The sequence below is a fragment of the Strongylocentrotus purpuratus genome, unplaced genomic scaffold (assembly GCF_000002235.5).
Source record: "Strongylocentrotus purpuratus isolate Spur 01 unplaced genomic scaffold, Spur_5.0 spur5_scaffold_9, whole genome shotgun sequence".
NCBI lineage: Eukaryota > Metazoa > Echinodermata > Echinoidea > Camarodonta > Strongylocentrotidae > Strongylocentrotus > Strongylocentrotus purpuratus.
In genome coordinates, this window is record NW_022145615.1 from 6901013 (window position 1) to 6926273 (window position 25261).

General features: G+C 37.5%; 1 protein-coding gene across 2 annotated transcripts in view; it reads right to left on the minus strand.

The window, feature by feature from the left end:
• LOC100893521 (thioredoxin-interacting protein-like) overlaps positions 1-25261 on the minus strand; it is a 30001-nt gene that overhangs the window by 1439 nt on the left and 3301 nt on the right. The window contains exons 2-8 of one of the 2 annotated variants that reach the window (XM_030976711.1): positions 22589-22636; positions 19292-20774; positions 12485-12584; positions 6908-6974; positions 3009-3159; positions 1607-1703; positions 752-1008 (exon numbers count right to left, since the gene is read on the minus strand). In XM_030976711.1, the coding sequence (XP_030832571.1) occupies positions 752-1008; positions 1607-1703; positions 3009-3159; positions 6908-6974; positions 12485-12584; positions 19292-19441 (822 nt within the window). In that variant the 5' untranslated portion in view covers positions 19442-20774; positions 22589-22636. Of the gene's footprint in view, positions 1-751; positions 1009-1606; positions 1704-3008; positions 3160-6907; positions 6975-12484; positions 12585-19291; positions 20775-22588; positions 22726-25261 lie in introns of those variants that run through there. The other variant, XM_030976712.1, reaches the window with a different exon arrangement.

Sequence of the window (25261 nt, forward strand, 5' to 3'; positions counted from 1 at the left end):
GAACCTATCAGGACTATTGCTATGACTATTTCATTTATAAAGGAAGATCGATTAAAGGTAATATGTTTAATTTTGGCTACATGCTAACCCTTTGCCACTGGGAACCCAATGGCTCCTGTATTTAGCCTAGTGGAATAAGAGAATTTGGTAGTCAATGGGCTACACTGCTCACATTCTGACAAAAGCACCATATCTACTATTTTTCCAAGGTCAAAGAAATCCAAACTCATTTGCGAATTTAGATACCATGGTCTTATGAAATTATCACAATGACACATGACTGAAGAAGGCAAATAAAGTGCAAGTTTGTTAGCCAAAATCACAGTCCTGAAATACATGTATGATTACAAACATGGAGGCACTGTAAGTATTCACATTTTTTCAGATTTCTGGATCATGTACATAAAGTCAAAAAGAGCCCTATATAACATCATGAGTTCTTTGGCTAAATCCAATCCAATCCAGGAATTTAGATGTTAAAATCTAGTTGCCCTAATCAAAGGTGCTGATGAGACTGAAAAACTACCAAAATGTCATGATTCTAACTGGGAAATACAAAAAAGTTGTGACTAATTGTAAGCAATCTGAAATAGGTATGTCTTTAGTTGAGTTCTGAAAGTGAAAACTGGTGGCAAGAGCGAGGGATTTGGGGAAGATCATTCCACAATCTGGATAAACAAACTATGGAGGAAATAAATAAAAGAACTTGGAGAAAACAACTCTCAATCCCCTACGAGCGTGAGTTACTAACCTGCAAGACGTAACCGACGGTGATGATCTTACAGGAGTTGATAGGGGGCGCTATGGAAGGAACTTGGATGTAAGTAATTTCCTGAGAACTGGCGCTGCGTTCGCTGCACCAGGCCGAGATCCAGGGCATTGATCTGCTGGGAGTCCGTGTGCGTCCGACCTTTGACCCTGTACTCGATCTTCTGGAGGAACGTCGTCTGGGACTGGAGAGACTTCTTGGTGCCGTTGACGAGCTCCAAGTTGATTTGAATGCCTCTCCTGTAAAGATAGGAATCCCACATTTTTGTTGTATAGACTGAACGTTGAAAATCATTGTTAACACATTTTCTTGTTTCACATGTTATGTTTGAAATAGTAATAATATTAAGAGAAGAAGAAGAAGAAGAAGAAGAAAGAAGAAGAAGAAGAAGAAGAAGAAGAAAGAAGAGAAAGAAGAAGAAGAAGTAGAAGAAGGAGAAGAGGAAGAAGAAGAAGAAGAAGATGAAGAAGAAGAAGAAGAAGATGAAGAAGAAGAAGAAGATGAAGAAGAAGAAGAGGAAACAGGTCTTGTACAACACACATCACTATTCAGTCCCTATGCACTCTGAAGGATAAGGAAATTCAATTCAAATTACATGTACAGTTGTACATACCAAATGAATTTAAACTTATTGAACAATACTCACGAACAAATTAGTTATCAGGCTGTTTTTTAAATGGTCAACTGTGACTGCCTCCAGTTTCTAAGTAGATTAGTACCGGAAAAAAACATAATCCTTTTTTTTTCTCTCTCTTACATGTACTTGCCAGAAGTTTGTGGAAATACCTGCCCCTCCCCCCCCCCCCCCTCTGAATCTGGCCCTAAATATGTACTTACCAGGACAGAAGCCTTTTCTATGCAATGTGACGGTGGCCTGGAATGACTTTCTACATAGACATCCAATGGTATGCTCTCTTGATTCTTGCACTGGCGCCTGCGGAAAGAAAAACAAATCAACAATGAAAATAGTACAATTGAGAGCTTTAAAGATGAAGTTGAGTTCTAGTCATGCGATTGCATTGTGAAATAAAAGGTGTGGAATCGACCACAAAAGGTTGATCATCTAGCATATAAGAATTTGTGTGTATTGCAAGGTTCTGGAATCATCAAAATGATAAGAAATTTGGCCAAGTCTTGGTAAAGTTACAAACACTGTACACAGAAAGATGTATATGGGACTACACGAACACGTGGCGTAAAAATCCTACCCCCAAGTTTTACGATGTTACATAACATATGTAGTATATGAAGGCATTTGAAGAGCCATGCCTTTCAGGGAACATGTCTTATATGATGTTCTTCCACACTTGCATAATAAGAATGATAACGCTCACAAATTATTTTTCACCTCTTCCCAGAACTCAACCTTCTCTTTAAAGGTAATACTACAGGTAGTAGCATATATCATAAACAATTCTCGCTACCCCAAATAGCGATTCTGCCGAGATCCGGGGAAAATCCTGAAAACGCGCATTGCATTATGGGATAGCTTTTCGACATTACAGCTTCCTGTGCAGGCGTTCGTGATCACAACCCTCTCTTTCACGGTAGAGTTTAACGGCCTTTTGTGCTAAAGTCACTAATTCTGCCCGAAGCTTTCCATTGCATATTATAATCTGTACAAATTACACTGATTGGCATCGATTTTAGCGTGCGTGAAAACTCTGCACAGCGAACACAGGCGCTAGCGCCAGCGGGATGGGACTCTATACCGGAAGTTGTAGTGACGACCCGAGAGAGTGAAAATTACCTCGTCTCGCGAATTTCGAGATTTTCGTACCTATTTAGGGTAGCGAGAATTGTGGTACTTTTCTTTAAATGCAGTTTATTTGTTTAATGAATTTTAAAGCCCCACTGCACTACTTATGGCTACTTGCGCCCTCTACATGTATATGGCAAACAATGCTTAAGCGGTGACCATTGGTCCCCCATGATCCCCTTTTTCTTATGTTACTTGAGAGCTGATTTTGATGAGATAACCACCTGACAGTGACCATGAAGGGAGGTCTAATCCCTCCTGGCCAAACTAATGTAGAGGAGCTTTTAGGTCAAATGATGATACAAAGGGGAAATTAAACAAGATAAACATTTCAGCATAGACTGCATTGATTTGAAATTTTGTCTTTTTCAATCCAATTCAATTCAACAATGGCTTATAAGTGCAATCAAAACTTTTTCAATGTACATGTAATACTTGCACTTTAAACTAATATTTTAAACAGAGACAATTTAAACTTACCAGGAGATCTGGATGGTTGACATCGACATGCTCGATGACAGTAAAACCTTGAACAGTCCTCCTCTTGGACTTGAACCATGATGCTCTGATGATGACTGCCTCCAGCCAGTATCGTATCCTCGCATGCTTGGACTCAAAAGATGTCGGCAACCTGCAGAGTATTGGAAATGTAAATGCTGCATTGTTAATTTGAGTTGATTTGATTAATATCAAGATTCACAAGCTAACCCCGGGATTGAAAATATTTGAAGGGTTTAAATAGGGAGATGTGAGTTCGTCTAGCGGTGGGTTCACTCGGTCAGCTCTCTGTCATCGCCTAAAAACTGGCTCAGACGGACCTCAGTTCGAAGCCGAGTCATATCTTTTGGATGATGACGTTAACAATCGGTCCCCAGACGTAAATCATATCTGATTGATACACGTCTATAAAACCCAATTAAATACACATACCGGTACATGAATTGAGACAATTTAAAAGGGACCCCCCCCCCTAATATATATATATATATATATATTGAGAACAAAGAAGACTCCGATATCTTGCAATAAACCCTTAAATAGAATAGTTTCAATCCTAGGCTGATCCTACTTCACACTAATTTGTTTAAATATATTGATGAAAGAATATCATCAATTGCTACAGTCGTGATTAAATCATATGCTTATTTCTATGAATTCACAAAAATGGATGGGCCAATTTCTTGAAGATTTGGTCATATAATACATGAATGTGCACTTCTAAAATACTTCAAAGCTATTTTCTTTTAGCAGGGCAGTTTCTTGTCAATTGACACACACAGATACATGTACAGGAAGAAGCCCTAAATACAAACACATTCCTTTTCCCGAAATGGGAACGATGTCTTTTTTTATCTTCCCTAAATGTCATTGGCAAAACAATTTCAATCTCTTGGCGTCTGTGGGACTGCTCAAGTCCCTATTCGTATTATGAGGTGAACTCATTACGATCCAAGGGGAATCATTATGCTCTCTTTATTGGCAACCCTTGTATAAGATCACATGACCATGTGCATGAGTCATGTTATAAGTAATGACAGATAAAGTGAGATATCAAACGCGAAGCCAGGATTTCATTTTAGGGGGGGGGCGGAAGCGAGCACGTGAAGCATGTGAATCACTTACAAAGCGCGCTATGCGCGCTCCCTAGGTGGATGGGTGCAGGGAGGGGGGAGTTTCCCCCCTCCCGCGCAAAGCGTAAAAGCTTTGTGGTTTCATTAAATTATTAGAGAAAGAAGACGATTCCTTGGACCGTTCTTGACTCTTAATCCTTATCTAAATTCAATTCTTTTGACGTTTCATTAGAGAAAGAAGACGATTCGTTGTACCATTCTCGAATGACTCTTAATCCTTGTCTGAATTCAGTCCCCCCCCCCCCCCTCCCGCGCAAAGCGCGGAAGCTTTGACGTTTCATTAAATTATTAGAGAAAGAAGACGATTCGTTGTACTGTTCTCGACTCTTAATCCTTTTTCTTCCTACGTCCTCTTCCTTTCTTCTTTTTTCTCTCTTTTTTTTGGGGGGGGGGCCAGAGTTTTTTGTTTTGGGGACGACCGCCCCCCACCCCCCCCCCTCCCCTGCATGGTTACACGTCTGTTCTGTGAGATGTGATTCCTTTTTTCAAATACTAACTCCCAGATGTAAAGTGTAGGTTTAAGGTGAATGTTCAGTATACTACATTGTACATATATCTCACAATCCTGAATCCAAATTCACCTACAAATCTCTAAAAGTAAAAATCTACATTTCACTACAATATTCTTTTTTAAAGACAAGTGATAAGAAATCCATGTTTGTAATACTTATGCAGACAGAGGTACTTTCAATGTGGGGTGGCAGGTGTTCACAAGGGGCACATCTGCCCCCCCCCCCCCCCCCCTAACTTAAACCCAAATCTGGCATGCATATGGTAAGTACAGAAACAATGTGCACCCAATAATGTGCTCTAGTGCCCCCTTTAACATTAAGACCTCAAAATGCACCTAAAAATAAATATGTCACAAACCAATCTCTTTATTAGCTTTGCCAGAGATTTTTAAACTAAATCAGCACATACAAATTGTGATTGTCAATTCTTCCCCTCCTTTCCTTCCTTTCTTTTATTAGCACCATAAGTGTGATAACCTTTTTAGATAACCTCAAATCTTTCAGACACTGCCGGGGAGGATATGTCAAAATCACATGACACCAAATGACGCTGCCGGCAAAAATAGAAGACTGGATTCGACAGTAATCTTCTTGTGAATCTGTAAAAGCCACAAATATTCCCACCTTGCCACAGGCTGCATGTACAGGATCACTTTGTTTAAAGAACCCGATCAAACTTCTTAAAAGTTTAGGATGGTAATATTTATTTGGAGGTTAAATCAAAGAATAAATCATGGGTTTTTTATTATTATTGTAATTATTATTTATACCATGCTTTTCCCATTAAAGACCCAAAGCCCTGAGTTTCTTTGACTCCCTCCTTTAATTCAAAATAGCAAGAGGCATGTGTACAGTATGTATGTACATGAATCCATGAAGACAATTTTGAAAGTTATTACAGTCAGTAACAGACTGAAGGTGGAATTGATCTCGGGGAGAATGAATTACTTCATAGAATATGGGACAGAGAGTTGTGGCACTCTATGGTCGCCAACGTCTCAGGATATGGCACGTAGAGAGAGAGAGAACAGACTCATACTTTCACTCACATAGCTTGTAGAAATTGTCTATATGAAATTTTCAAGAGTTAGGACTGTTACAAGAATTTTCTCTACATATTCTTTCTTTATTACTCAGCACAATCTGGGCATATAGACAATACATTTCACATACACTCTTTGAATTTTTCTTTTACACTACATATTTCTTTCACCACAATTTTTTTTTAGATATTTGGCCTCTCTTATTGGTCAGATCTGGAAGCATGAAATTACTTTTGTCATAGGAACAATAATCAAGAAATATCACTTGTAATTCATACTGCCACCATCATCTGCTAGTTTACCTTACAGATAAACTTTAGTACTGGTAATGCGATTGCATTGTGAAAGAAAAGGTGTGGAAAGGATCAGAAACAGTTGATCATGTAGCATGTAAGTATTGGTGTGCACTGCAAGGTTCTGGAGTCATCAAAATCATAATAAATTTGACCGAGTCTTGGTAAAGTTACAAGCACTGTAAACAGAAAGCTATATATTGGACAACACACATGGTGTCGGGGCTAGTACTACCTTGATTTCCTTGTCTTTCTATACTCATTACTCAGCCAGTATACATTTTCTTCCAAAATTGATTGGCACATGTCATTTATTTGTAATTTTGAACATTCAGTGTAAGTTTCGTTTGATTCTGTGAGAATTAATTTTCTTTTTCTTACCAGAACTCAAGTTTATCTTTAAATGTGTCCCCTATATAACTGTACCTTTCAGTATTGTACCGTAAAAAAATGCATACTCACATGATCACATCTAAAATGTACACAGAACTTAATTTGGCATTCTAATCAAATGTCAGGTCTACTCAAGAAAAACAAAGATAACCCACTCTCCCCAAACCAAACACAAACGAAATGTGTCAATTTCAGCCAAACCTGAGTTCCTTAAAAACAAACCCATATCCTCCAATTCATGGACAAAATTAATTGTTCTCAATACTTTGGATTTGCGTCATAACGCAATTATGAATGTATGTACAATTTATGGGCATACCTCTATTTCACTAGATATGTACAGGAACCAAATATCATTTTTATCATACTATCATATTTATATTTTAAATAGTTGCCCCCCCCCCCCTCCCCTGCAAGAGAAACCTAGATCTACCACCAGTTTTCAGAGAATTCCTTTTCAAACCTGTAACAGAAGAAGAAAAAAAATATGATTTTACGATCTCTTACCCTTCTGGCAAAAGAAATGAGAATGGCAATCTGCTCTGTCCAGCTGGTAATGTCGCTGAAGACCCCGCTGTAAATTAAAAAAGTAAAGATAAGAAATGCCTTGCATGGTAAAAAGATAGCTATACAAGTATTTCTTCAAAAAAAAGTGAATATGAAAATTTGACAACTGTAAAACCAGAAACTGAGAAACACAATGTCAATGACAGCCAATATCACAAAATGTTTGCAAACCTGAAACCGTAATCACAAAATTTGCCCATATTTTTTTTTAAAGCCCCTCTAAAGTGTTGGGAGCCCGAAAATTTGAAGGCAAAATTTCACTCAAATTGTATTATAATATGAAAGAGGATGCCATCTATTAGACACATTTCTGCAAGGATTTTCAAACAAATGTGTTTAAAGTCGAATATTGATGAAGGAAAAAATTTAGATTTTCTGCATACAATAGAAAACCAAAATTATGTATTCTTTTATCAATATTTGTCTTCAAACACAATTTTTTTTTTTTGGGGGGGGGATCTTTGCAGAAGTGTGTCTTAAATGACATCCTCTTTCACATTTTGATACAATATAAGTGAATTGTTGCCATCAAATTTTTGGCAAAACTTGGGGCTCCCAACACTTTAACTATTCCATGGTTTAACATTCATAATCATTGAGTTTTGAGCAGATGGGAAATTAATTTGGAGGAAGGAAGATGCAACAAATGTTTTAACCACAAACAGTCAATGACTGGTTCATGATGTTCAAAAGGCCTCTATCTGAACCTGTTCGGAGGCATGCAAAAATCATTATTCACAATCAAATCATATAAAAATAAGTTGAGTTACAAGCCAATTAGCATAACATGATGACCTTTCAAATGACTTCTTTGGGGGAGAAACACATCAAGTGACCGGTGAATATAGAGCCATCCTTAGTGTCATTATTTGCGCTCATATTTATGCCGACATATCAATGTAAACACTGTATCGACAGTGTCAACAAAATTCAGATTTTCTGGGCTGATCGAGAGCATCATTCTGCCCAATGGCCATTACAAGAAAAGAGAAGCATAAAAATCAAAAGCTTGGTCTATTAAAGAGGTAATAATTAATCAGCATCCTATAATAGAAGATAAGTTAGCTATTGACAGCTGTTTTTATAATTGCTTCCTGCAATATCAATCCAGGCCATTGTATGATCAATTGCTAAGCTTTGTTTAAAGAGGTCCTGATATGTATATGTCTGTAAAAAATTGGATTTTTTAAAAGTAACTATATGTAGAGTTTAATTAAACTATTTTGGATTGGCTTTAACGTCATATGTTGCCTATACTTGTTGCTATGGATGTAGGCTCTGTAGTTCCATTTCCGAAACAGATCCTGTGGGATTTGGTGAAGTCAAAAAAGGGCAAGAGGAAAGCACAAAATCTGACCTATTAAATGACTTTTCAAAATCACTGTGTTATTTTGAGAGTGTAGTCTTGCCTGATATCACACGCTACTCATCCTTTTTTTCTTCATTTTAATAGGAAAATAGGACAACCACATACATGCCAACATTTGAAAATCAGAAATCTGTACAAATTATGCTATTTTCAAAAAAAAGAGAAACAATCCTAACTCTCCTATTCAATACTACAGACAAATTTGTACAGGAAGAGGAACACCTGCATTAAAATGATAATTATCTTCTCCCAAAAAGAGGAATGTTCCTCTTTAATCTGAACAGTTGGCATGTATGCAACCATATGTCAAGATACCATTGACAATGCTCTTTTATATTAGCAGCAGGGAGAACTTCTAAAATACTTCATAGGAGCCTTTAATAGGAGATACAGGATTGTTTGTAACAGTGGGGACAAAATGTCCATATTATCTGACAATCTTACCAAAGGGGACAAAATTGAGAGAGCTTGTAAACCCACCGACTACTGAATTCTCTCATCTGCATAGGCTTAATACAGGTAGTATTTGGGTCCTGAAGGCAATGGGTTAAATTAAGCTGGAGTGGGAGGAAGGGAAGGGGGAGTGGGGGAAGAAGGGAGGGGGATTGGGGCACATACATACATGTATATACACATGTGTACTTGTATGAACGTATCTAGCAGATTCATTTTGATAGGAGGTCACATACATGTATATCCTCCCTTCCCCCAACCCCTGACCCCCCCCCCCCATCTCCCCTGCATCCATTATCATACAATGATGATGGGCGCTTTTAAAGGCAGAGTATTCTACCAACACTACAGTACCTCATATTTACGCTCAATGTATGCCTTTACTGAAAGATGTCGCAATTGAAAATACAGCAAGTCAATATGGGTAAAATACCCACCTTTAAATGAGCAAAATGGCCAGACTTTTTTGACACTATTGCCTGCATGACATACTGATGCATTTGTCTTACAATATTGGTCAATAATAAAAAGTGGTCCCAATCTGAAACCCTCATCCCGGACCATCCCAATAATCAAATTTCCCATGTGGCAATGTCTTTATCAGAGTTGAACTTACGACTAATCTACTCTTATAAGGCGTGTCTGCACTATCTCGAGATTGCCAAATATCCAGCTATTTGAACTATCCCGATCGCAAACTATCCATCAATTTGCGGCTTCATTAGAACGAAGTAGCAAATTAGCTGGATAGTTGGTCGGGATAATATCCCAAGATATCTCGGTCTAGTTTGCAAAATATCCCACTATTTCCGAACTAGCGGGATAGTTTGCGACCGTCTTCATTAGACCGAAGTTCGTAGTCAAATATCCCGATCCCATCGTGCACAACGATTTCCGGTTTTCCGTGTTAACTAGTTGTACTAGCGCGCGCACATGCGATCCATACCGCTCAGCGGTGCATGATGGGATCGGGATATTTGACTCTGTACTTCGGTCTAATGAAGACGGTCGCAAACTATCCCGCTAGTTCGGAAATAGTGGGATATTTTGCAAACTAGACCGAGATATCTTGGGATAATTAGCTGGATAGTTTGCGATCGGGATAGTTCAAATAGCTGGATATTTGGCAATCTCGAGATAGTGAAGACGGGACTATACAGTAGGCTTATGTACATTGTGAGAAAGGGGGGAGGTACATGCAGTATATCTACATCACCATACAAGCCAATACTTATAAGCAGCATCTAATCTACTCTTAATTATATATATGTTGATATTTTCTTCCAGTTGCATTATCAGAAAAGTTCAAGTAGTCGTCAAGATTATTGAGTAATTACTGATGAATGACTCAGGAGAGTATTCCCATGATCTGGTTACATGTACTTGTAGTTGGCACAGCTTTTCTAAGCCTCTCGCAATGAGCGAGACAAGACGTTGAATGATATAATCCTCACAGATTTTCCTATATCAAATGAAGTTGGCTGAGCTTAGCAAGACTTGGTTTGAGTAATTGATCAGTTAATGAGAGTCATTTAATCTTTGTTCTTGTGTAATTGGTTTTAAAAGCTGTCCGATGACTAAGATTTCTTCTCAATGATGAAGTATATTGTTTTGAACTCTGTCAAATGATTATGTCTGCCTTTAATCTTAGTGTCCAATTTGTATCTGTTTCTGTCTTTATGAAATCCTGAATTGTAATACATTCTCTTTCTGTGGGTCTGTCTCTGTCTCTCTGTCTCTCTCTGTCTCTCTCTCTCTTTCTCTCTAGCTTTTTTTTATCACTATCTTGCCTGTCTCAATAATATATCCCTACCCATTTTTTTGCCCTCCCCCTATCTCTCCAGTCTCTCTGTCTCTGTCTCTCTCTCCCTCTCTATCTGCCTGTCTTTCTGTCTGTCTGTCTCTCTCTCTCTCTCTCTCTCTCCCCCCCCCCCCCCCCCCTTGTTAAATGTGCCCCTGTCCCGTCTCCCTCTGCCTCTCTTCTCAAAGTAAGTTTTCTCTATCTATTGTCTGCAATAGAGGGTTTTCCCACGCCCAAGTTTATTTTGTCCTCGTTTACAATGTGACTCACAATTTTGCGAGGGCCAAGTAGGGATATAGTATATGATCCCTGCCTTAACAATACATTCATCCAACTGGTTAAGCACGCACACGTACGCACACATGATGCAGTGGACACAGCTAATGCACTTTTGATATAAATGATCTCTATGAGAAGAAATACTCTGACTAAAATCCCACTCTTTGATAACAAAACTTGATAAGAATTTTTTCAGGCTATGACATTTTAGCTGCACTTTCATACTCTTTAGTCCGAGTGACAGATATATCGAGTCCATTTCTGGTCCTGGATTTCAATTGCTAAATTTAGAGTTTGAGGTTTACAAGTACTGGTCTTTATGTTCAATTAAATTCTGTAAAATGAACAATGCTTGTAATATTAAGGATATTAGGATGAATCATAATGGATATTTTTATTCAGTTATATATCAATATATCTATCTCCTCGAGAAATCCAACTAATAAAATGTGTCATCTTTCTATGAAAGAATCAGAAACACCAAAGAAATTGAAAAGATGCTTGAGAAAATTTAATAAAAACTAAGAAAGTTCTACTTTATTGCTTTTGAAAACCACTTAACACATTGGCAACTCCATATCTTTTTGAAACCAAAATAGTATCACAAGATATTCTGAGCACACGTATACCCCGAGTACGCTTTTCTGTGCGGAGCCCCCTTTTAATTTGACCAAAAAGGCACCTGACAATTTGAAAACTTTGTTTTTCGCCTCTCAGAGATATTGTGATTTGTGTGGGATCTAAAATTTTAGAATAAGCATCAAAAAGGTTTTTAAGGTCCCTCAGTTTTAAATAGGCCTGCATGAGAACGTTACTCTACTCGTGATTACAATATTCACGGCTTACTCTTGTATTTCTCTGGTTTCTTTATAGTTCATATACATATCAAAGACATCAAGTGCATATCGATCAAAGAATATTTGAAGTAGTATGGCTCTTACTATTTCCTTCCCTGTTTTATTTCCTGATTAAATCCTAGAATAATCTAGTTATTCAAAGTTAAGTCCAGTGCAAAACTACCAGAAACCAGGAAAATACAGATGAGTGAACGTTTGAATAAAATCCTAAAAAATAAAAAGCAAGTTATAAATTTGTCAGTTGTAATTTGACGACTGCAAAATTATGTGCAATGTGATCTAATAACTTTGTTTTCATTGGATTTTCTTCAAACTTTCCCCTGCTCCGTGTCTTCCATTTCAATGAAATACCAGTTAACTCCTGTCTGGATCTCGCTTGCAAGACTATAGACCTGTTTTCATCAGCTCAAGTTTACCAAATAACCCGCCATTTTACTGATTGCGAAATAGCCAGTTAATTTGCGTCTTTATCAGCCCGTAGTTGCAATTAGTGGGCTAGTTTGCAAATTATCCCGCTATTTGGCAAAATATCCGGATATACATGTATGTCCGGTGCGTCTTCACCAGCCCGAAGACTCGCACTATGCGCGAACGCTTAGCAAAATATCTTGAGCTTGAGTTTCGAGTTTCGAGGTTGAGTCACGAGCTGACGAAGACCCAATTTGTAACTTCAGGCTTATTTCCCAAATCAGAAATAGCGGGCTATTTGGCAATCTCGAGCTGATGAGGACAGGCCTAATGTGTTCTGTTGCTCTTACCTGTAAGTTGAAGCTTCGTGTTCAAGTATTCGTTGACAGCCTGGCCTAGCTTGGTCTTATCCTGCTCTCCTGGTTTCAACAGATTTCCGCTCTTTGTCACCTGCAGAGGATGAAGAAAAAAAGAAGAATTGGTTCAGACCAGTGCAGACTGCCTGTGAATGTTGGACCATCTCAACGATTTATCATAACAAACCGATCGTCTAGGTTCAGAGCCAAGAAGGCATTAAGTTATTAACTCTGTAAGTAATATTATAGAATGTGAATTAAGGCATTCTGACGTAATGCAACAGAAGTTGGGGCAATTGAAACGCCCGCCCATCCCCTCCTATCTCTCTCTCTCTCTCCCTCCCCTCTCCCTCTCCCTCCCCTCTCCCTCTCCCTCTCTCTATCTCTTAATCACTCTCTTCAGGTTCATCTTCTAAACCCATCAATTGTTGCTCTTTACAAATATTTTTTTTTCTTACACACACTTTCGAAACTGAAAATCATTCAATCTTGAAAAATAAATGATCTAGACATCCAAAGCTATGCAAAAACATGCGTGGGCCAATTGAAATAATTTGCTAGACAAATAAGGATATGACATCCTTTGTAAATTTACAGGTTTGTTTGTGCACCTGCACAAAAAAGACCTGCAATACATCGTTTTCAAGCTTCGTACGAACCAACATGCAGGAAGGAAGCATGATGTTAATACAGAGACTGGCCAGTGTCCTGTATGTGATATGGGTCAACCCCAAGATAAAATAGGTTTTGTAACTTTTGAGCTAGCATGTAAAACAGGTGCGAGATGGGCTATCTTCAGTAGAAGGGAAGTTACAGGAACTGGGCAAAAATTCCGGTTTTCAACTGATATTGAAAAAGTAATTGAATTTTAAGGAAAAGTAATTGAATTTTAAGTTAAAGTACCGGTAATTGATTTAAGTTTAGGTTACTATGATATTGATAACTATATCAATATCAATTTTTTTAAAAATCAATATTCCATTAAAAAAAACAAGGCTGAAACCTTCATTTTGCTGTACACTGTTTCACTTTATACAGGGCTAGATACTCACATTTTTTTAAGGGGGTGTAGATTTGCCTGTTTAGAGTCTTCATGCAGGATCCGTATGTAAACAAAAAATTGTAAGTATTTGGGGTCTGGACCTAGATTTTGGGCAGTGGCACCCATGTTTCCCGGGTGCATTTTAGTGGCGAGCCTTGCTTTAAGCAACATTTAACCACAGTCTGACTCAGATTAGACAAAATTTAGTGATACCAGTACGAGTATTCCTATACAATCATTACAATGAATTTCCTTCGTCGGAATGGGGAAGGGGGTAGACATGTAGGATGTGCAGCTCAGTTGGATGACTCTGTCAAAAAATCCAATCCATGTTTATGTCCAAAAAATAAAGGATATTAGGCCTATATGCGAACTTGGCTACAAGTCAAGATCTCATATCTACTCAGCATCTGCTATCAATGCAGAAATCTACATTGTAACATTGTAGGCTATAAAGTATGGAAACCGGGCTTGAAATTAGTCACGCATTCACATGGTACCCCCAAGTGTATCACTGCCAGGCATAATGCGTAATGAAGACGTCACATGCCATGCAATCAAATTGAATCTGACAGCTCTAACTTTGATAAGCACCAATCCTGTTAAATCATTGCAATAGCTCCTGGGCACTGCTACATTGTATCCTTGAAGTAAAGATGAAGCGTTGCTATCAGAGAGTGCAATGTACTATGACAAAGGCAGTTGTTGGTGATGTTGTTTTCTTTTTTCCCCTTTTTTTATCTCTAGTCTACAGACACCCGAAACAAGACAAAAATAATGTCAATTTATGCATTGTGTAAGTCCTTGATTTGGCTTTAAAACAATGAAACCTGTAAATGAGGACCACTCAAGGGAGACAAGAAAAATAGTATTTATGGGCAGGTGGTGTTTAGGTACACGGTTCCTTTAGTATGACAAATACTATTGATTGAAAACAGAAATGGTGGTCTATACAGACAGGTGGTCTTTCTTTTCAGGTGCACTGCAAATTCGTTGTGTAACGATTTACACAACATTGGGTGGTTCACTCTTTACACAGGGGTTGTGGTTGTGTAAAACAAAATTACACAACTTTACAGTTTACACTGCATATTCGTTGTGTAATTTTTTTTTAACACAACTTAACACAACCCCTGTGTAAGGAGAGAACCACCCAGTGGATGCTAAATCAGGTTTCAGAGTTTATGATTAAGATGCTTATTATGCTCATACACCGCCCTTTTTTTTTGGGGGGGGGGGGGGTATGAGTTTTTTTTTCTTATACTGGGTACTTCTATTTCTTTATTCCTTTACTGTCAATAAATTTCAACATCATAAATTGTTGGTTCAAAGCCAGTTAAGCCTAACAATGCCCTTCAGAGGCCAGTTTCTCGAAACCGTCATAAGACTTAGTTCGTGGACATCCCATAGAAACGCGTGTTAATTCTATAAGACATGTTCCAATGCTATGTCCAAGCAGTTAGACTTAGGACGGTTTCAAAAAACAGCCCCCTGGCCCCTAACAGATGATAGACCTATACCCTTATGCCGGTTTATGCCCCTACCCCCCCTCCGTTTGAAAAATCCAAGGTATTCCTTGGTACATTTATCTACATGTATCTCTCCCTGTCAACAGCCACGACATGGATGGTGTCTTTTCAATGTCGTCTCTTGATTAAGGTTAATAGCTGGGAAGCGCCTTACGGCCTAGCCATGCTAAATGTAAACATCTATCACCACCGACAATCACATGCCATACTGTTCGAGGAAATATGTACTGTATTAATTTACATGGAGTACACAACGAATGCACCATTATCACTGAGAAACAATGATTTATGGTACCTTTTGAAACCAACATATTTATAAGTTATTAAATTCTAGTTAATAATCGTAAAATCTCAGAACAGCCATCTTCGTGAGCCATTATACTGTAGGTCTCACAATTCTGGTTCTTACAGTTAACTAAATTATTCATAACCCTTGTAATTTTGTTCTTCTTTTTTCTTCTTATCTCAAGAATAAACGGTGAACTGGTTGAATTAGGGCCTTCAATGAATACTTTGAGATGTAAGCTTTAATACATCACATTCTCAAGAAACATAAATCAGGACAAATCCATTTTTCACATACTTAACAAATTACAAAACTTGGTAAGTGTAAGAATAATTTAGTTGATATAAAGTGTATGTAGTTTGCACAGTGTGCTTGTCTGACTGCCGTGCTATTACCATGGCAACAGTATTTGGTCCATAAACAGGAGATTTAAATTTAGTTACGAGGCCAGACAACTCGCGTTCCCGTCTCAACACTCCGAAATAGCCCGGCCAATTTCCTTCTCCCAGACATTCTGCTAAAGCGGCGCTTCCTTTCAGGGACCCATACTATGACAGTCGGAGCCTTAAGACTAATAACAAAATACATCCCAATCCAATTTGAAAGCAATTTCATGATTGGAGTGTATATATTGGATTTTCACACACATGGAAGGGAACATCAGAGACAGCTGTAGATAATTTGATCACGGATTGTTAGCATGGGAAGTTTGTATTATTTCTTTCTCATGGACATTCTAAAGCAGACAAAATGCTATGTCATCGATACCAGTATTGCAAAGTGACAGTGAACAGGGAACCAATGTCAGTGACACTTTTGTTTTAACACAAACAAAAAACTTCAAGCTTTGGGGCTTGGCAACAACAAAAATATAATTTTGGACTGGAAAAGAAACTACATGTAATTTTGCTAACGTTTAACAATATTTCTTCCTGAATACTCTAGCTTTCATTTCATAAATGTCTACTTTCTCTTGTCTCCAGTGAGTTCGTCACCTCTCTATCTTTCTTTTGATGTCTTTTTCACCTTATCTTCATCTCTCTGTATCTCTCTCTTTCTCTCTCTCTCTGTCTTTCTATTCTGAAAATGTGTTTATCTTCCGTGTATCTCTCTCTCTCTCTCTCTCTCTCTGTCCCTCTCTAAAATAGATGACCAGTTTCTTTCTCTCAAATTGCATCTGATAAAGTCGATCATATTCCAACCACGTCGTGTTCATTCTCAATGTCCTCATATCTCACCTTTATACAGATAGAAGGAAGTAATTATAATCCCATATTGATATCTTGACACATTCCCTCAGCAGATACTAAAAAAAGAAGCTCACAGCAACATGCAGGAAGTATTAAAGGGGCATGTTCCTCGTATTCCAGAGGGCGCTCAAAATACGTACGCGCTGGCGGACGGTGCTATAGCAGCCTATTGACACCAACAGAATACGGCTCTTACGCAGATGGCTTGTTCCGATAACTACACTGGGGGAGACGTGCCCCTTTAAAGCGATATATTGGTAGAATACATCACCTACATTGTAGATCTGACAGGCACAGTAGGGTTATCAGGTGTACAGTATATCAATTTGAAATTTTCATGACAGTACATTCTAAGAATAATGCATTATGAATTGTTGTTGTTGGGTTAATGGGACATTTAAAGAATTACATTACATGATTACATGTAGATGTACGTAATTTATCCCTGCCCCCCCCCCCCCTCCAAAAAAATTAAATTGTTCACACTGCAATACCATGAATTTTAAGTAATTGAGTCAAAATTACGTGTAGCACAACCTCAGGCATCTCAAATCTGCAGGTTTATTTTCTCCATGACGATCTCTGAACTTCATCGAAAAATCAAAGTACAATGCATTAAGGCCTCTTTGCAGAAGACAACTCATAAAAGAGGTAATTTTTTTTTTTTTTTAAAGTGCATTAACACTTTATCTTTATAAAACGTTACAGCTTCTTAGAAGGGCAAGGGTCAATATCCTTTTCAGTGTGAGATATTTTCATTCATGATTTTTAAGAAAACACTCTTCAACCAAAACATTCGTCACATGAAAGAAACAAACAATATTGCTTGAAATTTCTCAGTATTGTAAATTCTAACTGGTACTATAATTCTATGAATCTTGGTTTGCATTTTATGGCACTGCTAATTGAGAGTAATTGAAATAGATGTCTTTGTTTGAAGACCCACACTAGGTCATACCATATGAATTGTTGTCTATTGAATACTGCCCACTGACCTCAAAGTTAACTGGTCTTAGATGTAGTTGTAAATGATTGTATTCATTTTGAAAACATTTGTCTCAGGTTTTCTAGTTATTTATATCATATTTGTTCATGTTTTCCTCATACTTTTTGAAGAAATAATTTTGTTTGTACACTGTATTTAAAACTCTGGCCTACGATATACATACTATGTACATGTATACATTGCATTTACCTTTTTTTTAATAAATATCTTTCTCATCGTGCCATGTCAAATAATTGATGATCTTCTTCATCATATTTTGTACGGAACCTATTCTTTACAAGCGTTGCTTTTTATTAGGTTTCATCATATTTCATTATCAAATATATACGTCTTCTTTTAAAAGCTGTCAATGACTTGATCAATAACTTAATTTGTAACATGTATCTACTTTCTTCTTGTGTGATTAGAATTTACAAAGAATTGTTTTATATTGTAATATTTGTATCGTGTGAAATATGGAAAACAATAAACTGAAACTGAAACTAGATGTACTGTGTATGTCCCCAATTTCTTGTACACATATACAAACAAAATCCTGCCATCTAGGACTCTCAGTCTCTCACCATCAAAATTTACTGGAAAAAATAAAGGCATCAAAACATTTCGAGTTTATTTTATATTTTAGGTTATCTTTTCCTGATGTTAAGATAAAAATTGCCTTCTTTGATATCTTCCTGTGGTTTATAGGAGTTTATGAAGGAAATACCAGTCCTGCCTGACCTGACCTCTGAATAAAGGAGTGAAAAACAATGATCATGACCTGACCTTATTGCCAGGTGACCATGCATCCCTTTTTGATAAGCAAAGGTGTTCATAAAGTGACCAGTTTAAAGGTGTTTGACTATTTACAATAGCAACCCCGTCCTCCTTTTGTAAATTTTGTAATACCATATCAGTCAAAACAAATGATCTGCTGGAAAAAGATTTCCTTGGCACATCTGTGGCAAATAACGGGACAACTTGAATTAATTCAGACAGGTATCTTCGTTTTGATTGAATTCATAATAAACCAGTTACTATTATTACACAGATCCTCTCGTCAAACACTCCAAAGGATTCCTGACATAGCAGTTGTTTTAATGTAATGTTGTGAGGGTGGGGAGGGGTGGGAAAGGGTGGATTTTTAGGGAAAGGGGTGGATTTTTATCGAAGATGATGCCCTTTAAGTTTTTGTGCGTTTGTTTTTATCTCACTGGTTCATACAACCAATCTACTTTAGGATAAACAATCCAGAATAAATCCTAGCAATTTTCTCTCAAAACACGATTCCAATACCAGACCTCAAGACCCTCTAAAGTGTTGGGAGCCCCAATTTCACCAAAAATTTAACGGCAAAATTACACTTAAATTGAATTATAATGTGAAAAAGGATGTCATTTATGACACACTTCTGCAAAGACTTCCCCCCAGAAAATGTGTTTGAAGACAAAATATTGATAAAAGACCACATAACATGGGTTTTCTGTTGTACGTAGAAAACCTCAATTGTGTATTCTTTCACCTAACAAATTTGTTTTGCAAATCCTTGCAAAAATATGTCTTAAATGATATCCTCCTTACAGTACATGTATGATACAATTTAAGACTTTAAGTGAAATTTTGCCATCAAATTTTTGGGGCTCCCAACACTTTTGAGGGGCTTTGACAGACATTGCAATGATTGATTACTTCTTTTTTTTCTTACTTACCTTGGCATGTCCCCGTAAGGTGACCTCCACAGTCTTGACTTTCATGGGTTCAGCCAGCGTGATGACGACTTCCCCGGCAACGTGCTCCTTAGCCGTGAAGACGTCCTTCTTGTTGGCAAATAGAACATGGAAACCTTTGATCACTCCCATTGTGATGTCCTCGTCTAAAACTTTTAATCAGTCCCAGAAAAATGAGACCTTCAATTTGATAGAAGTCGTTAGTGGCAACTGGCAACTCTTGGTGATGTTGCGGTGTTCTTGTCTAAAACTCTAAATCAGTCCCAGAAAACGAGACTTTCAATTTGATAGAGGGTGTTATAGTGGCAACTCCTGGTGATTTGGCGCAGAGTTTCGACAATTGCCAACAAGCCGAATGTTACTTTGTTCTTAGTAAAGAGATAAGAATTAGACTGAGCAGGATGCAGCCACCTTTGCTACAATTCCTTCGGTCATAGATGTATCCAAATATAGAGACAAAGTTTAGTTTGTTTCACTTCTCACGAAATAAGCATGTTTCTCTCATTTACCAGAATATTTAAAGAGGGGTTAAAGAAAAATTGAGAATATTCCTAAAGCTTGTAAATTCTCCTCTGCAACTGGCAGCACAAAATAAAGACTGCGATACAGTCCACACAGACATAGAGATTTATACTGAAATACGAGAGTGATCTGAAAATAAGAACATGGACAGTCGTCCGTCCGGAGCTACAATGTATCGCAATCGTCAAGAGATTAATGTTTGCATGGAGCGGTGTCAAGTGCAAACTAGAGTATCAGTTCCTCCAGTGATGTTCTTTATCATCCACAGCGACTAGTCACAACCTATTGCAACATAATACCCTTATGTTTTATACATATAGCTCGCTTGCTTTTGATGGTGCGTCAGATAAGAAATAAACAGTAGCTGGTATCCATGGAAAACAGTGAAAGACAATTCCCTTTAATTAAAAATCCACCTCTAACGAGTGAGTGATCTCATGCCAGATAAGAGCAGATGGATTAATAGAATATAGCACCATAGTGTCTTGGTTATAATTTGAGAACATTTGATAGACTAGTCACTACAGTGCTACTGGCTGGTTGATTTTATGTAGCTCTTTCTCCTACGCATCGCTTTCGCCTCTTTTGAGCCGTTAATCTCGTCCAATGACTACTGGAACACGAGGAGGCATTTCCGAGGATGATCCTGTTAATGTCAGTGATATCCTTCGAGGGACGTCATCAGAGAAAGTGCGTTCAACGGCGCTAATCCCCTCCTAAAACCAAGGATCTCCCTTTATAGAGAGGATGATCAAGGGAAGTTTTAGATCAGCACAGATCGATTAGCAAGAAGTCCATTATTAAACTGTTTTCCGCCTCAATCTACATGTGCATTGTAGATGAATAGAGGAGCGGTCCAGTAACAGTTTCTTGATCCCTGCTTCACTTGTCACTTTCTCCAGTATATCCGATAGTCTTGTTCAAGAGGCAAAGAGGCGAGCATCTATTTAAAAGGGAAAGTGAAAGATCTCAATGAAAATATGACATAAAAATTGAAGTATAATAAGACAAGGTAGTTTAACAAAATGTACATGTACTTGGCATTTTAAAACACTGCTTTTGAAGAATTTGAACAAAGGAGCACACATTAGTGCATCAGGCACACGCCTGCCTCAACTATTGTTTGAAATATTTTAGAAAGATTTACTTTGAGCTAAACATTCTTTTGAACATAATGCCCAATTTGAAACACCATTGTTTTTTTAAACTACCATATAATTTTAAAACCCATTAAAACCATCATTGTTTGCTCATTTTGTTTGTTTTTTGTGGTTAGTGTGCGTGAGCAACCTGTTGCTGCGTCTGTGACAGCCTGGAAGTAAGGAGAAGCATTTAAACCTGACTAATTCAATGGTGCTTCAGAGTGGGCTTTACACACTAAAAAAAACGGCAGTGTATCGGCCAGTGTTTCATAGAAACCACACTCCAAAAGTGGATTTTTTTAAATTCTAGTCTTTTGTCTTGTTTACGGGCACATGTCGTTGTCTTGCAACTTCCCACGAAGCTCTGAAAACGTTCTATACCAGTGCATGTATTGTAGCACAAAACTAATCACGAGTGAAGAAATATTGCTCGCCTATAGGGTAATAAATCAAGTGTATGACATTTCCCTCCATAATTTCTAGAATACTGTAAATTTTTCATGAAGAAGCTGAACATAAACCATCATTTGAGTCTAAAGAATTAATTTCTGTCACAGGCAGCAAAAACAATGACATAAAAGTGGAGAGCAATTAAGCATTATAATGCTTGATTTAAAAGGGTTTTTGCTAGCATGTACATGAGTAGCTTTGGCAAAATAAACTACAATACATGAAAATTGATGCAAGAAAATATCATTTTTACAAACCAAAAGTAGAAGAAAAAAATTGGCCAGAGTCTGGGGTAACATGAGGATGAATTATATCATATTACTATTTTTAATTCTGTCAACTTGAAGAACTAGGAAACAATTCAAAATATCGTATGATAAGTGATTATAAACACAGTAGAAAGAAATTCAAGTATATATGAATATCATGTTACCAAAACTGATTCTATATTCTTTTTTTATCCTATAAACTAGTCATATTTACTAACAGGACCAACAGATATTTTACCCTTTCTCCATTAATATCATGTCAAACAATGTACAATGTGCAACAAGAAAGTTCTTACCTTATTCTAAAGAATAATTTCTGGCAGAATCCAGTTTAATCTGCTAACTTTTGTTTGCAGATGTTTTGGTTCTCACTCAAAATTTTGTTCTCCTTTTAGGTACATTGTACAATACACATCCATGCCTGTATGTATTGTGACTTGGAAGTTCTGGTGTCAATAGTGAGAAGGTTTTATGAACACAGTACGCATCATGACAATACATCTCAAATTCTATGGAAATATCTCAACTCTCTTTTGTGAAATACTAAAGAGGGGTTTTCCCTGTCAAATATCTTTGCATTCATAGTCATACAAGTACAGTGTATAATAGCTTTTATAGCTTACAGTAGGCAAAAATAGGAAGTTAAAAAAAGTATCTTCAAATTCAATTGATTATCTGCCCAAAAGTAAAAAAAACACTATGCTGAAACTCTAGCAATCTGGCGACAAAGGTGTTAACTGAGTTACTGTAAAGCACTAATTGAATGAGTAATTATGTGAATTTGGAACAGGTTCAATAATCGTACTGCTAACAAATGCTGTAACCAGCTTGTGAATCAATTAATTCCATTTTCCCAGATAGGAATAAACATAAAGCAACAAGTAAGACTAACTCACCTGTCACATGCCTGTACCCGGCTTGCCAATTACATTCAATCCACACACCTGTATTACAAGAAAAAAAGAAAAAAAGAATAAGCAATCGACGAGATCGACTCCGCTAGGTTCGGGCACACCACCACCACACGACACTTAGTCTTGACAAAATGACGACGGAGCTCCGTCTGACACTGACATGAGACCGAACTCTTGGTTCTTTAGTTCAGCGGTGGTTCATACACCCACCGCATTGGCTCGCCAGCCACAGGGAGCCTTATTGTTTCCTGCATGAGGAAGACGGACACATCCCCATTAATTAGGCCTGTCCTCATCAGCTCAAGTTTGCCAAATAACCCGCTATTTTTAACTATCCCGATCGCAAATTATCCAGTTAATTTGCTTCTTCATCAGCCCGAAGTTGCAATAAGTGGGATATTTGGTCAAGAAAATATCCCAAGATATCTTGGTCTTGATTCCAAAATATCCAGCTATTTAGGAAATAGCGGGCTAATTTGCGCCCCTTCGAGCTAGTTTGTGATGAGCGTATCGGTCTGGTGAACATGCAATTTTGAGCTTCGGGATAATATCCTGAGTCTGAAAATAGCGGGTTATATGGCAAACTCGAGCTGATGAAGACAGGTCTCAGTATATCCATCACCAGCCCGGAGACAGACGAACTGGTCTTGTGATACAGCTGGCACTCAAATGGAGAAATTGGCATTTGGGGGGGGGGGGGAGGGGGAGGGGGAGGGGTAGCACAAATTTCCTTTTTTTTTAACAGGGTATGATAAATGGGATTGGGGTGGTTGATATTTTCTTATAAATTAAAGGGATAGTTGACTTCTGTTTTCAGATCGCAAATGCCTTCAAAGTGCATGGTTATTGCTCTTATTCTTATCAATGACATTTCTACATGTAGTGCCCTTATAGGACCTAAAATTGCTAAGAAGATAATTTTAGACCCCAAAATGTGTGAAATTTAGCCAATACAATCATACCAATTCAGCTCCATTTTAAAAAATATGGTGACCGTTAATTAATGAATAAATTAATAATAACAATACATGGGCCAGCTGATTGTGCGTAATACAACCAACACAAAAAAGCCAACATCAGCATTGGCTGAAATACAACGTAAAAGGCGTTTTTTGTTTTTCTTCAACGGCTTTCAACGGCTTTCAACGGCTGGTTCAAATTATCTAATATTTGTGGTGAGTACACAAGTATTAGAAATCATTATTTTTATGGATATTTCAGCCGTCTCTGAACCGATTTTGATCAAACAAAGATGATTTTGTCAAAATTCAAAACAAAAAAATTTTGCGTAGTGCCCTCTGTAACAGAACACAACTATCCCTTTAATCTAAACTTTTAAGATGTTTAACAAAGGACCTGGATGACACACTTTTGTTTTGTTTTGTTCTGTTTTGTTCTATTTTGTTTTGTTTGTTATGTTTTATTACGTGTGGCTTTGTTTTGTTTGGTACTGTTTTGTGTTGTTTTGTTTTCAAAGATACAGAAACAAAGCTTCAAGTGAAATGAACCTAATTCTATTAGGTTCATGGTTATATACATGTATGTATACAAGCCTAAACTGAAAGTAAACATATCACCATAACCTTATAATATAATTTTAAGGTCACAGGACTAGACCGACAGGTGTCAGGTAGACTGATGAGTGACTACCCTTCAAAAGCATTCCAAGGGCCCCGCCTCTTTATGACGACAGCCCAACCTCTCATCACATTCATGCCTGTAGGATGTAAATGTCACAGACAAGTATCTAAGTATTACATGTACACTCTACAAGTGCATGTACATGTACTACACCTCCAAAGTATGTCATGTAAAGTACTCCAAAAAGAAATAACCACAAAAAATAATATGGAACATATATGGTGGTTATACTTGCTGGAGAAGAAAAATTGACCAAAAGGATTACAAAGAGACTGCTCAAAAGTATAGTTTGAATACCTACATGTAAGTCACTTTATATCCATGGTTTGAAATACCTACTGGTCATAAAAGGGAAGACATTGGCTGCAAGAATCAAATAGGAAAATGGGGAATTCTTTAACAGACAGTGGTTGGGGGGCACTGAAATGATTTTTGGAGAGGCTCTGGTCTTATTTGAAAAACAAAATATGGATTTCCAAGGCTTCTAATGGGGGGGGGGTGGTCAAGAAGGTCAAGAAGGTGGTCAAGACACTTTCTTTTTCTCATAATTTCCCCTCCATTTCCATTTCTCTTTTCTTTTCTGTTCACCCTGTGACTATGCCACTGTACAGAGTTAAGGGAAATACAGGGTCAATTAAATCAAAGAACCTCCTGTTATCTTCATCAAACTGTTGTGAAAAGGATCAATTATTAGAAATAAAAAGAAAGAAGAAAAGAAAGAAACAAGAAACAATGAACCAAGAAATGAAAAACTTACAAAAAGACAACTCCTCCTAGATTTATGCATACCAATAAAAACCCTGATGCAACATACAATGTACAGATATTAGAGTTGGTGGAAATCAAAGCAAATTTTGGGGAAATACAACAAAACAATTGGAATGAAAATCTAACCTGCCCTTGATTTACACGTGAACTGAACTTGAGATTATGATCAGAGCAATATCATGTGTTTTTGTCGATGATGAAAGGCCTAGATTTTGACCTGTTTCCTCTGAGTCTGAACCCCAGGCA